Here is a 13,830-nt window from a genome sequence, read left to right as displayed (position 1 = left end):
CCTGAAGTGGAATTGCTCGATCATTGTAGCAACTGTAGTTTTTGTAAAAGAACAGTCACCCCATTTTTCATTGAAGCTGTACCCCTTTGTGATTCTACCAGCCATGCACAAGGGTTTCAGTTTCGTGACCACTTGAATAGGAGGCATGTAGCTTTTCCCCAGTAGTCAGCAGTGGATGAACAGCGCATAGGCTCTAGTGGAGTTCACATGTTACCTTTCTGTTCTCAGCAGTGGAGGCGCAGAGAGCCCTTTGCCTCTTGGGGCTCCCAGACCAGTCCCTGCTTTCCTGCTGGCACGGACTGTAATGTGTACCAGAACTTATGTATAATTCCCCTATTTGTAGAACATTTAGATTTTTTCCAATTTTTTGGGTCTTATAAATACTACTCAATATGTTTATGCCAAAGGCTTTTTTCCACATACAAGATTATTCCCTCATGGTGGCTTCTCAGAACTGTTAGCTACTACTGTAAATATAGCCGACACTTAAATTTCACTTGCTGTGTTCAGGTACTGTTCTAAGTGTTTCTGTTTTTTATATATTAGGTATTAACTAGTTTAAGTAGCTTTCTAAGTTTTATTTTATTTTTTACTTAAATTGTTTATTAGAAAGAGAGAGAGAATGGATGTGCCAGGGTCTCCAGCCACTGCAAACGAACTGCAGCCACATGCCATTTTGTGCATCTCCCTTATGTGGGAACTGGAGAATCAAACCTGGCTCCTTAGGTTTTGCTGGCAAGTACCTTAACTGCTGAACCATCTCTCCAGACCCCAAGTTTCCTATTTTTTTAAAAAAATCTCTTTTTGAAAAATTTTTATCTATTTTGCAGGGTGTGGTGGTGCATGCCTTTAATCCTAGCACTCGGGCCACCCTGAGACTACATAGTGAAATCCAGATCAGCCTAGACTAGAGTGAAACTGTACCTCAAAAAAACAAAACAAAACAAAAAACAAATATATATATATGTGTATATATATATATATATATATATATAATTTATATATGTATATAATTTATTAGAGAGGGAGAGAAAGAGGCAGATATATAGAGAGAGTATGGGCATGCCAGGGCCTCAGCCACTACAAACTCACTCCAGACACATATGCCACCTTGTGCATCTGGCTTACGTAGGTACTAGGGAATCAAACCTGGGTCCTTAGGCTTCCTATGAGCCTTTAACCATTAAGCCATCTTTCCAGCCCAGGAACTTTTTGTTGTTGTTGTTAAAAAGTATAAGCTAGGCTGGGCGTGGTGGTGCATGCCTTTATTAATCCCAGCACTCGGGAGGCAGAGGTAGGAGGATCTCCGTGAATTTGAGGCCACCCTGAGATTACATAGTGAATTCCCGGTCAGCCTGAGCTATAGTGAGACTCTCCTCAAAAAGCCAAAAAAAAAAAAAGGGGCTGGAGAGACAGCTTAGTGGTTAAGTGCTTACCTGTGAAGCCTAAGGACCCCAGTTAGAGGCTCGATTCCCCAGGACCCACGCTAGCCAGATGCACAAGGGGCGCACGCGTCTGGAGTTCATTTGCAGTGTCTGGAGGCCCTGGCATGCCCATTCTCTCTATCTGCCTCTTTCTCTCTCTGTCGCTCTCAAATAAATAAAATATTTTTTTTAAGAAGCCAAAACAAAACAAAACAAAAAAACTATTAAGAAATAGGGCTAGTGATGTTGTCCTATCATGCACAAAGCCCTGGCTTTACAATCCTCAGTACTGCATAAATGTGTATACTCGTAATTCCAGAGCTCAGAAAGTAGAAACAGGAGGGCTGGGAAGATAGCTCAGTGGTTAAAGGACTTAGACAATACTGTTTTAACTTTTATTTATTTATTTTTATTGTTTTTTATTTGAGAGAGAGAAAAAGAGAGAGGGGGGAAGATAGAGAGAATGGGCACACCAGGGCCTCTAAGCCAATGCAAACGAACTCCAAACTCATGTGCCACCTTATGCATCTGGCTTACATGGGTATTGGAGAATTGAGCCTGCGTCCTAATTTAGCTTTGCAGGCAAGCACCTCAACTGCTGAGCCATCTCTTCAGCCCCAATACTGTTTTACTAAGTCTCTGCAGATCTGCCTGTTCTCCACACTTTATGGTATACGTTATGTTACAAACTGCTTGTTTATTAGCACCTAGCTGGAGTCAAATAGACCAGGTCTTTGTGGCTAATGTCTTTCACTCAATGACAGTGACACAATGCTTACAGGGTTTTAAACATTGTCCCCAGTCAGGTGGAGAGATGGCTTAGCGGTTAAGCATTGGCCTGTGAACTAAGGACCCCAGACCCATGTTAGCCAGATGCACAAGGGGACGCACACATCTGGAGTTCGTTTGTAGTGGCTGGAGGCCCTCATGTGCCCATTCTCTCTCTCTCGCTTTCACTATCAAATAAATAAAAATAAACAAAAAATTAAAAAAAACACATTGTCCCCAGTCATTTGAAACTTAACCCACTTTCTGAAGTAGGTTTGTTGTTGTTTGTTTGATTGTTTTTGGTTTTTCAAAGTAGGTTCTCACCCTAGCCCAGGCTGACCTGGAATTCACTATGTAGTCTCAGGGTGGCCTGGAACTCATGGTGATCCTCCTACCTCTGCCTCCCGAGTGCTGGGACTAAAGGCGTGCACCACCACGCCTGGCTTTGTTTTGTTTTTTGAGATAGGGTCTCACTCTAGCCCAAGCTGACCTGGAATTCACTATGTAGTATCAGGGTGACCTTGAACTCACGACAATCCTCCATCCTCTGCTTCTGGGTGCTGGACTTAAAGACATGTACCACCACTCTCAGCTTTGGTTATTTTTTGAGACAGAATTCTTCTTTTTAATACCACATTTTTTCTTTGTTTATTTTTATTTATTTACCTGAGAATGACAGACAGGGAGAGAAAGTGGGGGCAGAATAGGCATGCCAGGGCCTCCAGCCACTGCAAATGAACTCCAGACGCACGCACCACCTTGTGCATCTGGCTCACGTGGGTCCTGGGGAATTGAGCCTCAAACCGGGGTTCTTAGGCTTCACAGGCAAGCACATAATTGCTAAGCCATCTCTCCAGCCCCTTAAATACCACATTTTATTCAGATTTTACAAAGGCATGCAGAAAGAGGAAGGCTGGGAGGTAAGAAAGTGGGAGAGGAGAAGCACAATGTGGAGTCCAAAAGCCCATGTGGGCCACGTGTAGCCCAGGAGTCCATGTGACCAGATGGATTGGTGGGGGGAAGCATGGAAAGAAAAGAGAAAAGAAAGTTCAAGGAATCCCTGCCATATGGGGAGCTGGAGGGGATAAAGAACCCCTGTGGAGAGTAAGGGCTAGGGGACCCTCCCAGCTGAGGGAAAAACTCACCCACAGCTGGAAGTTCCCAAGTGATAAGAGAGTGAGAGAGCCTGCCCTCCCCTAGCAAAGGTATTTATAACCTTAGGGTGGTGGGCTGCTTTTTGGCCCAGGTGGACCAGAGGGCCAGCTGGTTGGTTAGGGCTGGGGGTGCTGAGACAGAATTTTGTTATGTAGGCCAGACTGGCTTCAAACTCTCTAAAACCCTGGCTAATCTTGAACTCTCAATCTTCCTTCCTCAGTTTCCCAGGAGTACTGGGATTACAGGTGTTCACCACCAGGGCAGGTTCCCATTACTGGTATTACCACCATATGAGGAAGCTGAAGTATGGAGAGGTTAACTATCTTGCCTGTGGCTACAGAGCAATGTGGAAGTGGGCTTTGAAGTCACACAGGCCTCAAGTCCAAGCTCTGCCACTAGTTTGCTTTGTGACTTTTGGATTATGACTTCCCTCGTTACTTCACATGTTACTTAAATGAGAACAACAAAGACGGAGTCATAAAGGTGTTAGGAAGACACAGGAAAAGGAAATTTCTAGTCTGAGGCTTCAAACTTAAATTTTCAGTTTTTTTGGAGTCCTATGAACACGTAAGAGCAGGTCAAAACCTGATTTAATTGACATGGTTGGCCCAGCCTCCTCTAAAATGTAAATATGCCTGAACTATCAGGTTTTTAAAAAATATATTTTATTTTTATTTACTTATTTATTTGACAGAGAAAGGAGAGAGAGAGAGAATAGGCGCGGCAGGGCCTCCAGCCACTGCAAATGAACTCCAGACGTGTGCGCCCCCTTAAGCATCTGGCTAACGTGGGTCCTGGGGAATCAAACCTTAACCGCTAAGCCATCTTTCCAGCCCAGGTTATTCTTTAAATTTTTTTTTTTTGAGGTAGGGTCTCATTCTAGTCCCTAGTCCATGCTGACCTGGAATTCACTATGTAGTCTCAGGCTGCCTTGAACTCAAACTCACGGCGTTCCTCCTACCTCTGCTTCCCAAGTATGGGATGAAAGACGTGTGCCACCATGCCCAAGCCCGGCCCAGGTTTTTTTTTTCTCATTAATTCATATAACTTTCCCCTTCAAAATGTACAATTCGGTAACCTTTAGTATGTCACAAATTTTTGCAGCTATCACCGCTACTACTGGGAATCCCCTTGCCAAGATTAGCAAAATCAGCCCCGTTTTCTCTTTCCCTGAGCCCTGGCAACTACTAATCTGTCACTGTGGACTTATCTGTTATGGGCATTTCATATAAGTAGAGTCGTATAATTTGTGACCTTTTGTATCTGGTTTCTTTCACTTACCTTAACATAATGGTTCAAGGTTCATTCATGTTGTAGTAAGTATCTGTACACCATTATTTTTTAATTGCCAAATAATGTCATTGAACAGATATATCATATTTTTAGATAGTCTAGAATCAGTGGACATTTGGGTTGTCTCCACTTTTTTATATATTTTTTTCTGATTTCATTATTATTATTATTTATTTATTTATTTTTGGTTTTTCAAGGTAGGGTCTTACTGTGGCCCAGGCTGACTGGGGATTCACTATGTAGTGTCAAGGTAGCCTCACGGAGATCCTCCTACCTTTGCCTTCCGAGTGCTGGGATTAAAGGTTTGTGCCACTATGCCCAGCTCTGATTTATTTATTTTTTATTTATTAGAAAGAGAGTGAGAATGGGCACGCCAGGGCCTCCAGCCACTGCAAGCAAACTCCAGTCACATGTGCCACCATGGGCATCTGGCTTACATGGGACCTGGAGAATCAAACCTGGGTTCTTAGGCTTTGCAGGCAAGCACTTTGACCACTAAGCCATCTCTTCAGCCCTGTGTCTACATTTTTAAGCTACATTGAATAATATTCCTAGCTCAGTGTGGTTCCAGCACTTGGGAGGCTGAGCTAGAAGGACTTGAACTCCTGTCCTCTTGCCTCCACCTCTTGAGTGCTAGGATTACAGGCATGCACCACCACACCTGGCTCAGTGAAGTTTTGCTTTGCATTTCCCTAGTGGCCAGTGGTGTTGAGCATGAGATGCCAGCTGACAGGTCAGCACCTCCTGTGCCCTGTCATGTGTTTCCTCTGGAAAGTCTCTTTAGGCTTCTGCTCACCTCCTGGCTGACTTGTCCACCATTTTGACCTTGGAGGCTGATGGTAAATCCTCTGCAGAATGGTGGAGGAGAGGCTCTGGGCAGGTTCTGATGGCTGAGTGGGCATCCATATGTCTAGGATTCACGTTATACATTCTTGCTGCTGCCAAGTGGGCTTTTGTGCTGTGGTTTGCACAGCCACATATTGGCCTGCCAGGCTGCTGGGACACAGCCAGCCTGCACCCTGGACACCTCAGGGAGTGAGATCAGGGCTTCTAGAGCTGGAAGCTGTCTTGAGTGCCCATCTCATCCATCTTCCTACAACAAGACAGACTTCTCATCCTGAACCTACCAGACAGGGGAGAACTAAAAATTCCTGGAGGGAGAAATTCCACTGGTCCTGTTCACCAGCCAGTATTTTTGAGCTTCTGTGTTAGGAAAATCCATCGCTCTGACCCAGATCCTATCTTCAGCAGCATGTGCCAGTTTTCTGTGTGTTAGACAGCTGCCCCCTTGGAGGGGCTCCATTCTCGACTGGACAAACGTGCTTTGGCAAGAGAAGCCCTCATATGAGGAAGTCCAGACCAAGCCAGGCCCCTTCCGGAAATTTTAAAGACTGAATGACCTTGTTACTTGACTATTGCCTGAGTAGCCTGCTTTGAAAAAGAAACCTTCTGACAGGCCCGGGTCATGTGTTTATCCTGAGGCTGGGCCATTCCAAACTCATGTTTCAGAGTGCAGAGGCTGTGTCCAGCCAGCCTGGTGGGTGGTAATCAAACACAGGTGGAGACCATCTGGCTAGGCCTGTCCCTCCCCCGAAGCTAAGTTATGGCTGGCCTGCCCACCACAGCGCTGGCCCAGAAAGCACCCTGTGTTGAGGCAGATGGTATGCATGCGTGTGTGCATGAATGCACACCCCGAAGTCCAGGGGCACCCAGCTCTCCATAGGGAGGCGATGTGGTGCGGGTACGAATGACGTGATTCCTCCGCATCCACCAGCTTCTCCCCACTGTGCTGGCCAACACGCACATGTTCCTTTCGTCTGTTTCTCAAGTTTTTGTGGTTAGAAATCATGTATTTTCCTTGGCCCAAGATGAAAGTCCAAGAATAATGGTCTAATACACTTGACAAAGCTGTCTCTAATTGGTGGCTGCCTGAAACCTTCCTTTTGCCCTAGTGACCCACCTCCTTGTGCAGTTTCAAAGTCAGTCTTGCATTACCCCAGGTTTTTACACTCTTCCAAACCTGCAGCCCCTGGGAGGCAGCTTTTGCAGCATTAGCTTGTATGGCTGTTCTCTCAGCCATTCTGTACTGAATTAATCCCAAGAGCAATTCTGCCAGGAAACAAAAATAGCTTAAATGGTGTTACTCCAGACATCTAGCCCGCTCTCCGAAAATCCACATGTGTACCATCTAAATGGATCCTGCTTCTCACACTGCTAGATAAGTGGAGAAAATGCCAACCACAGAATACTTCCTGAAAATGCAGTTGGATTGGCCCATGATCGTTTTGCATGTGTGTGTGGTGTGTGCACATGTGTGTACAAGTGCATGTGTAGATGTGTATGAGGCCAGAGGAGGACATCAGGTCCCTGTCTATGGCTCTTTCACCTTGTTCCCCGGGACAGAGTCTCACTGAGCCTGGCGCTCGCCACCCTGGTGCTGGGGTCATGGGCATGCGTGGGCATGCCCAGCTTTTTGCTTGTAGGTGCTGGGGGTTGGACTCAGGTTCTCATGCTTGCGCAGCGAGTGCTTTCACCCACTGAGCCATCTCCTCAGGACCCTGAGCATAATGATTAATTCTAAGGGTTCATTTTCAGGCTGAATGAGATTGGACTTCATTTTTCAGAGGTGCCCTTCCCCTGCATGGGGTAGGAGGGCTGGGTCTACCCAGGCACACAAGCTAACTTAGCGTCTGAGACTGGGAGTCAGTTTCTATCCAGTCTCCCAGTGTGGCATCTGTGGGTCTAGGTGCTTGAGAACACTCCTGTTTCTGATCACTCATTCTGGGAGTTTGGCTAGCAAGGAGGTGTTGGCTGTCATCTTCGTTTATAATGTGTTTGTATGCTGGGGAGTTTACATGTGTATAATCATTGTGGTTCGTGTTTGTACAAGATCTAATTACTGAAAATTATACGATGAACACATTTTAACTTTTAACCCTTCTCCTGCGGACACGATCGTGGCGCTGTCAGGTCCTCCTCCTCACCTGAGAAGGTTCAGCACGCCACCCACAAGGTCCTGCTCCCTGCTCCCTCTCCCTGCCTTCTCTGGCAGCGATTCATGTTGAGCTCCTGAGTGCTTCCAGCAGATAGAGGCAGACATTCTGACCTCATTCTCAGGGTCACGGGAAAGAACTGTCACCCTCTCCATTCTGCATCATTGTGTTTTGGGCTCCAGTGGCAGAGGAGTGCTCATGGAGTACCAGGGCTTGGGGGGAAGAGTGCCACTGATGTGTGTGTAGGGTGTTGGCCTATAGGAAGCGTGCAGGCCCACCCAGTATTTGCATTCAGCTCTGAGACCTTGTCCACAGATGCTGACTTTGGAGGCCAGCCAGGGCAGCTCAGGATTGTAGCCTTATGGAGTAAAGTGGAGGAAGGGGCTCATCCTCACAGAGCAAGCAGCCTTGCTGGTAGCTGTCAGGACATGTACCCTTTGCAAATTAAGTATATGCTTATGAAGTGTTTGAAGAAGCAAGAAATGTGAATAAGGAAGGTGTGTGTGTGTGTGTATTTTTTATTTATTTATTTATTTATTTTTAAAGTAGGGTCTTGCTTTAGCTTAAGTTGACCTGGAATTCACTATCAGTCTCAGGGTGGTCTCTAACTCATAGCAATCCTCCTACCTCTACCTTCCAAGTGCTGGGATTAAAGGCATGCACCAGCACGCCTGGCGATAAGGAAGAGTTAAAAAATTATTTACTTATTTATTTATTTGAAAGAGACAGAGAAAGAGAAAAGAACAGGCACACCAGGACCACTAGCCACTGCAAATGAATCCAGACACCAAGGTGTGCCACCTTGTGTATCTGGCTTACGTGGGTCCTGGGGAATCAAACCTGGGTCCTTTGGCTTTGCAGGCCTTAACTGCTAAGCCATCTCTCCAGCCTCATAAGGAGGATTTAAAAATTGGGCTGGAGAGATGGCTTAGTGCTTAAGCGCTTGCCTGTGAAGCCTAAGGACCCCGGTTCGAGGCTCGGTTCCCTAGGTCCCATGTTAGCCAGATGCACAAGGGGGCACACGCGTCTGGAGTTCGTTTGCAGAGGCTGGAAGCCCTGGCACGCCCATTCTCTCTCTCTCCCTCTATCTGTCTTTCTCTCTGTGTCCGTCGCTCTCAAATAAATTTTAAAAAAAAATTAAAAATTTATTTTAAGTTTATTTATTTTTATTTGAGACAGAAAGAAAGGGGGAGAGAGAATATAAATGGGTGTGCCAGGGTCTCTAGCCACTGCAAATGAATTCTAGACACATGTGCCACCTTGTGCATCTGGCTTACGTGGAACTTGGAGAATCAAACCTGGGTCCTTGGGCTTCTCAGGCAAGTACCTTAACCGTTAAAACATCCCTCTAGCCCATAAGGAGGATTTTTAATAGTGTCTCAATCATATAAGAAGGAATCTTCTAGAACCACAAAATGTGGAACTTAAAATTCAGAGTGCCAGTGGGGATATCAGGCTTGTCAAAGGTCATATACATGAACTCATAGCTCAAAGGAGGATAAGGCAAAAGTCTGGTGCCTTACAAGCTTTGGAAGCCCTTCTTCCCCCAGGATTAGCATTCTGGAAAATTCTTCTGAATGGAGAGTTTGCATGCTGAGGTATCACACAAAGACTTTTCAAAACAGTGTTTTCCCCAAGATAGCTAAATTGAAAACATTTGCTTTTTATTCCTTTCAGGTTTACAGGAACAGAGGGACCTAGCGGTTTTGGCTTTGAGTTAACATTTCGTCTGAAGAGAGAGACTGGGGAGTCTGCCCCACCAACATGGCCAGCAGAGCTGATGCAGGGCCTGGCCCGATACGTGTTCCAGTCAGGTAAAAAGCCCGGGGGCTGGCTAGTATTCTCGTCTTGTGGCTGTGAGCCTTGTTGTCTTTGGGAATTTGCAGTATACTTTGAAGTCTGCAGAGTCCTTTTCTGGGTAGAAAACTACATGGGTTGTAGCAGAAGGGGTATGTTGCTGCCTTCCTGACTCCCCAAAGCCTTTTTGGAATCTGCCATAACTAGCCTCTTCCTTGCCCCCAGTGGCCTGGCCATGTCTACATCTCTATTTCTGGGGCCATGGGCACATATGCTAATCTCAGCTTGGGTTGGGATAACAGTAAAGGTTGGGATACAGGGGGAGAAAATTGCTAGGAACTGCTCTCACAGGGTCGAGTCAGACAGGGCCTCCATGGTCAGAAGAGAGTTTATGTTCCATTATTCCCATGCCCTCCAGGGGGTTGAGCTTGCTCCCTGTACCTCTGGGGATGATTGATGTGAACCTTGGAGTGGGGCCTCTGTGCTGGGATTGTTGGTCAGCGTTTCTTTACTCAGTCTGTGGGAGTACAGTATGTTTCATGGAGGTGTATTTCTGTGTGGCTAATTCAGAAAAGTCCTTGCCATATGACCTTTGATTTTTGTTTCTGTGGTTTGGTATGTAATCTCCCTCCTTCTCTCCCTCTTCTCCCACCTCCTCACTGTGGCTTGGGCTGGAACTTACAATATACAACCACTTCTCAGCTTCCAAGGAGCTGAGATCACAGATGTGTACTAACACACACCTGGCTGGAAACAGACTTGCCTTTCCTTTTTTCTTTCTTGTCTCCCACGTTCCCTTCCCCCTGTCTAGTGGCACTGGGGATTGAATCTGAGACCTCATGCTAAGCAACTTCTCTGATATTATCTATATCCCTTACCCTTTTTACTTGGAGACAGTGTCTCAAAGAATGAGAATAGGTGCAGCCAGGGCCTCTCGTTACCACAAACAAACTCCACATGCATGCACCACTTCTAGCTCTATTTGGATACTGGGGCATCTGTTAGTCATTTCAGGCAAGTGTCTGTCTATTCTTTTCTTTTTTTCTCAAGGTAGGGTATCAGTCTGGCCCAGGCTGACCTGGAATTCACTATGTAGTCTCAGAGTGGTCTCTAACTCATAGTAATCCTCCTACCTCTGCCTCCCGAGTGCTGGGATTAAAGGCATGTGCCACCATGCCCAGCTCAGCAAGTGTCTTTCTTAACTGCTGAGCCATCTCACCATCTCTCAACTTAGTAGCTTTGAAAACAGACTTTTCACTGTAGAATTTGATCTGATATAGGAATAGAGGCTATGAAGACTAAGCAAATTCTTGTAGAAATAAGCACTCCATTGCTTAAATCAATGCATTCATATGTGTACCTATTCAGATAGATAGAAATAAGAAAAATATAAAATAGTATTACAAACCATTGTCATAGAGATGGACCTCTGAAATGCACGCCTTTAATCCTAGCACTCGGGAGGCAGATACAGGAGGATGGAGGCCACCCTAAGACAACGTAGTGAATTCCAGGTCAGCCTGAGCTAGAGTGAAATCCTACCTCAAAAAACAAAATATGAGAAAACTGAAATTATATTGCAAGTCAGGGGGGAAATAGGGTTTTACTTGCATGGGTTCATTTCACTCACATGTAAATATCACTAATGACTGTTTGGTTTTGTTTGTTTTAGACAACTTTGACAATGTAGCCCAGGCTGGCCGTGAAATCTGTCTTTGAATGACTGCTAAAAAACACGGAATAAAACAGCTGTTAGGGAGCAAAATATTCACAAGGGCTGAAAAGAGTCACGCTACAAATTGCTTAGTTACTAAGAAGAAAAAAAGGAAATGGAAAGGTTGGAACATATATCACTCTACCCAAATGATTAAACTTAGCAACACTTGTAACAAAAAAATTATTATGATGTAATTCCTTATGTTGCACTGCAAAGTATGAAACATCAATAGCACGTTTCTCCTTTTATAGTTAAATATTTTATTTTATTTTATTTTTGGTTTTTCGAGATAGTGTCTCACTCTATCCCAGGCTGACCTGGAATTCACTATGTAGTCTCAGGGTGGCCTTGAATTCATGGCAATCCTCCTACCTCTGCTTCCCAAGTGCTGGGATTAAAGGCGTGCACCACCACACCCAGTTTAGTTAAATATTTTATTTATTCTCAAGGTGAGAGAGACAGAGAGAATGAGAGTGGGCGTACCAGGACCACTAGCCGCTGCAGTGCACCACTTTGTGCATCCGGCTTTAGTGAGAACCGGGGATCCAACCCAGGTTAGTAGGCACTGCATGCAAACTCCTTAACTGCTGAGCTGTCTTTCCAGCCCAGTGGCCCTTTTATCTTTTTATTTCTTTTCTTTATTTGTGGTTTTTAGAGGTGTAGGGTCTTACCATACTGTATGTAGCCCTGGCTGACCTGGAATTCACTATGGAGTCTCAGGGTGGCCTTGAAGTCATGACAATCCTACCTCTGCCTCCTAAGTGCTGGGATTAAAGGCGTGCGCCGCCATGCCCAGCTCAAGTAGCAGTTTTCTAAAAGGTCAAACCTGAATCTAAGCCTGAGAAAATAGTTGGTAAATCCAGACTAGGACATTTTACAACACAACTACCTGAATTCTGCAAAAATGTCAGTGCTGGGCTGGAGAGATGGCTTAGTGGTTAAGGCATTTGCCTGCAAAGCCAAAGGATCCAGGTTCGATTCCCCAGGACCCATGTTAGCTAGATGCACAAGTTGGCTCATGCGTCTGGAGTTTGTTTGCAGTGGCTGGAGTCCCTGGCATGTTCATTCTCTTTCTCTCTCCCTCTTTCTCTGTCAAGTAAATAAATAATAAATAATGTCGGTGCTTTGAAAGACATGAAAAGACAAGGAGGTCAAGTGTCTAGATGAAAGGAAACATAACAGTTTAAGTGTACTCTAGTATCCTTGATTGGACTCTGAATTGGAAAAAAAAATCATTTGTAGGACAGTTGGGAAAATATGAATGTAGGCCATATGTTAGGTAATAGCATTAAGCTACTGTGAAATTCCTTGGGTGTGGCTTTGGTATTATTTTATATAGGATAATGTCCTTGTTTTTGGGAGACACAGGCCTTAAAGTATACATGGATAAAATGGCCTTATGCCTGCAACTTAATTGTTATGATTAGGCCAAAGAAGTAAAATGTGTGGGGAAAAAAAACAGAACATAAATGTGGCAAAATATGAGCTGATGAGTCTAGTTAGAGTATTTGGACATTTATTGTGCTGTCCCTTTTTTAAAAAATTATTCTTTTTTTTTTTATGGTTTTTTGAGGTAGGGTTTCACTCTAGCCCAGGCTGACCTGGAATTCACTATGGAGTCTCAGGGTGTCCTTGAACTCACAGCGATCCTCCTACCTCTGCCTCCCAAGTGCTGGGATTAAAGGCGTGCGCCACCACGCCCGGCTTAAAAAATTATTTATTTGCAAGCAGAGAAAGAATGAGGGAAAAGGAATTAAGAGAAAGAGAATGGGCACACCAGGGCATCTTGCTGCTGCAAACAAACGTCAGACTTCTGTGTGCATTTGGCTTTATGTGGGTATTGGGGAATGAAACCAAGGCTGGCAGGATTTGCAAGCAAGCACCTTTAATCTCTGGCCATCTCCCCTGCTGTTGTACTGTTCTTTTAATTTCCACAGTAAAAGCTGTAGCTGTTACTTTTTTTTCTTCTTCTTGTGGGGGCACTTATTTTATTAATTAATTAATTAATTAATTAATTTTGAGAGAGTTAAATAGGCAGGTAGGAAGAGAGAGAGAGAGGAAGAAAGAATGATTATGCCAGGGCCTCCAGCTGCTGTAAACGAACTCCAGACATGTGCCTTAGCTGCTAAGCCATCTCTCCAGCCCTGTGGCTGTTTCTTGAGTGTGATGATGAGCTGGGCACTCTACAGTCCCTTCTACACCACTGGTCCTTCTTGGTTTTTGTTTTTCAAGGTAGGGTCTCACTCTAGCCCAGGCTGACCTGGAATTCACTATGTAGTCTCAGGGTGGCCTCAAACTTGCTGCGATTCTCCTATCTCTGCCTTCCAAGTGCTGGCATTAAAGGCATGCACCACCTTGCTGGGCTAAATAAATAAATAATAATTTTTTTTTTTTTTTAAAGACGTACATCACCATGGCTGGCCTACCTTTTTTTTTTTTTGAAAGTCTCTCACTGAACCTGAAGCTCACTGATTTGATAAGCTGAGCAAGCCCTATGGATCCGTTGTTCCTGCTTCCCTAGTGCTGGGATTGTAGGTACATACCAACAGACCCAGCACTTGATGTGGGTACTGGGGATCCAGTCCCACCCAGGCCCTCCAACTTGTGCAGCAAGCTCTTTATTCACTAAGTCATCTCCCCACCTCCATTCCCTGTTTGGGCAGTGATGGTGTAAACAGTTTAA

General features: G+C 44.9%; 1 protein-coding gene across 2 annotated transcripts in view; it reads left to right on the top strand.

The window, feature by feature from the left end:
• Positions 1-13,830, top strand: part of Sufu (SUFU negative regulator of hedgehog signaling) — a 126,869-nt gene that overhangs the window by 30,866 nt on the left and 82,173 nt on the right. For both annotated transcript variants that reach the window (XM_004659396.2, XM_004659395.2), the window contains exon 3: positions 9,311-9,447. In XM_004659396.2, coding sequence (XP_004659453.1) covers positions 9,311-9,447 — 137 coding nt within the window. The remainder of the gene's footprint in view (positions 1-9,310; positions 9,448-13,830) is intronic.

Source organism: Jaculus jaculus, chromosome 1 (genome assembly GCF_020740685.1).
Source record: "Jaculus jaculus isolate mJacJac1 chromosome 1, mJacJac1.mat.Y.cur, whole genome shotgun sequence".
In the NCBI taxonomy this organism is placed as follows: Eukaryota; Metazoa; Chordata; class Mammalia; order Rodentia; family Dipodidae; genus Jaculus; species Jaculus jaculus.
This window is presented reverse-complemented; position numbering and strand designations above follow the sequence as displayed.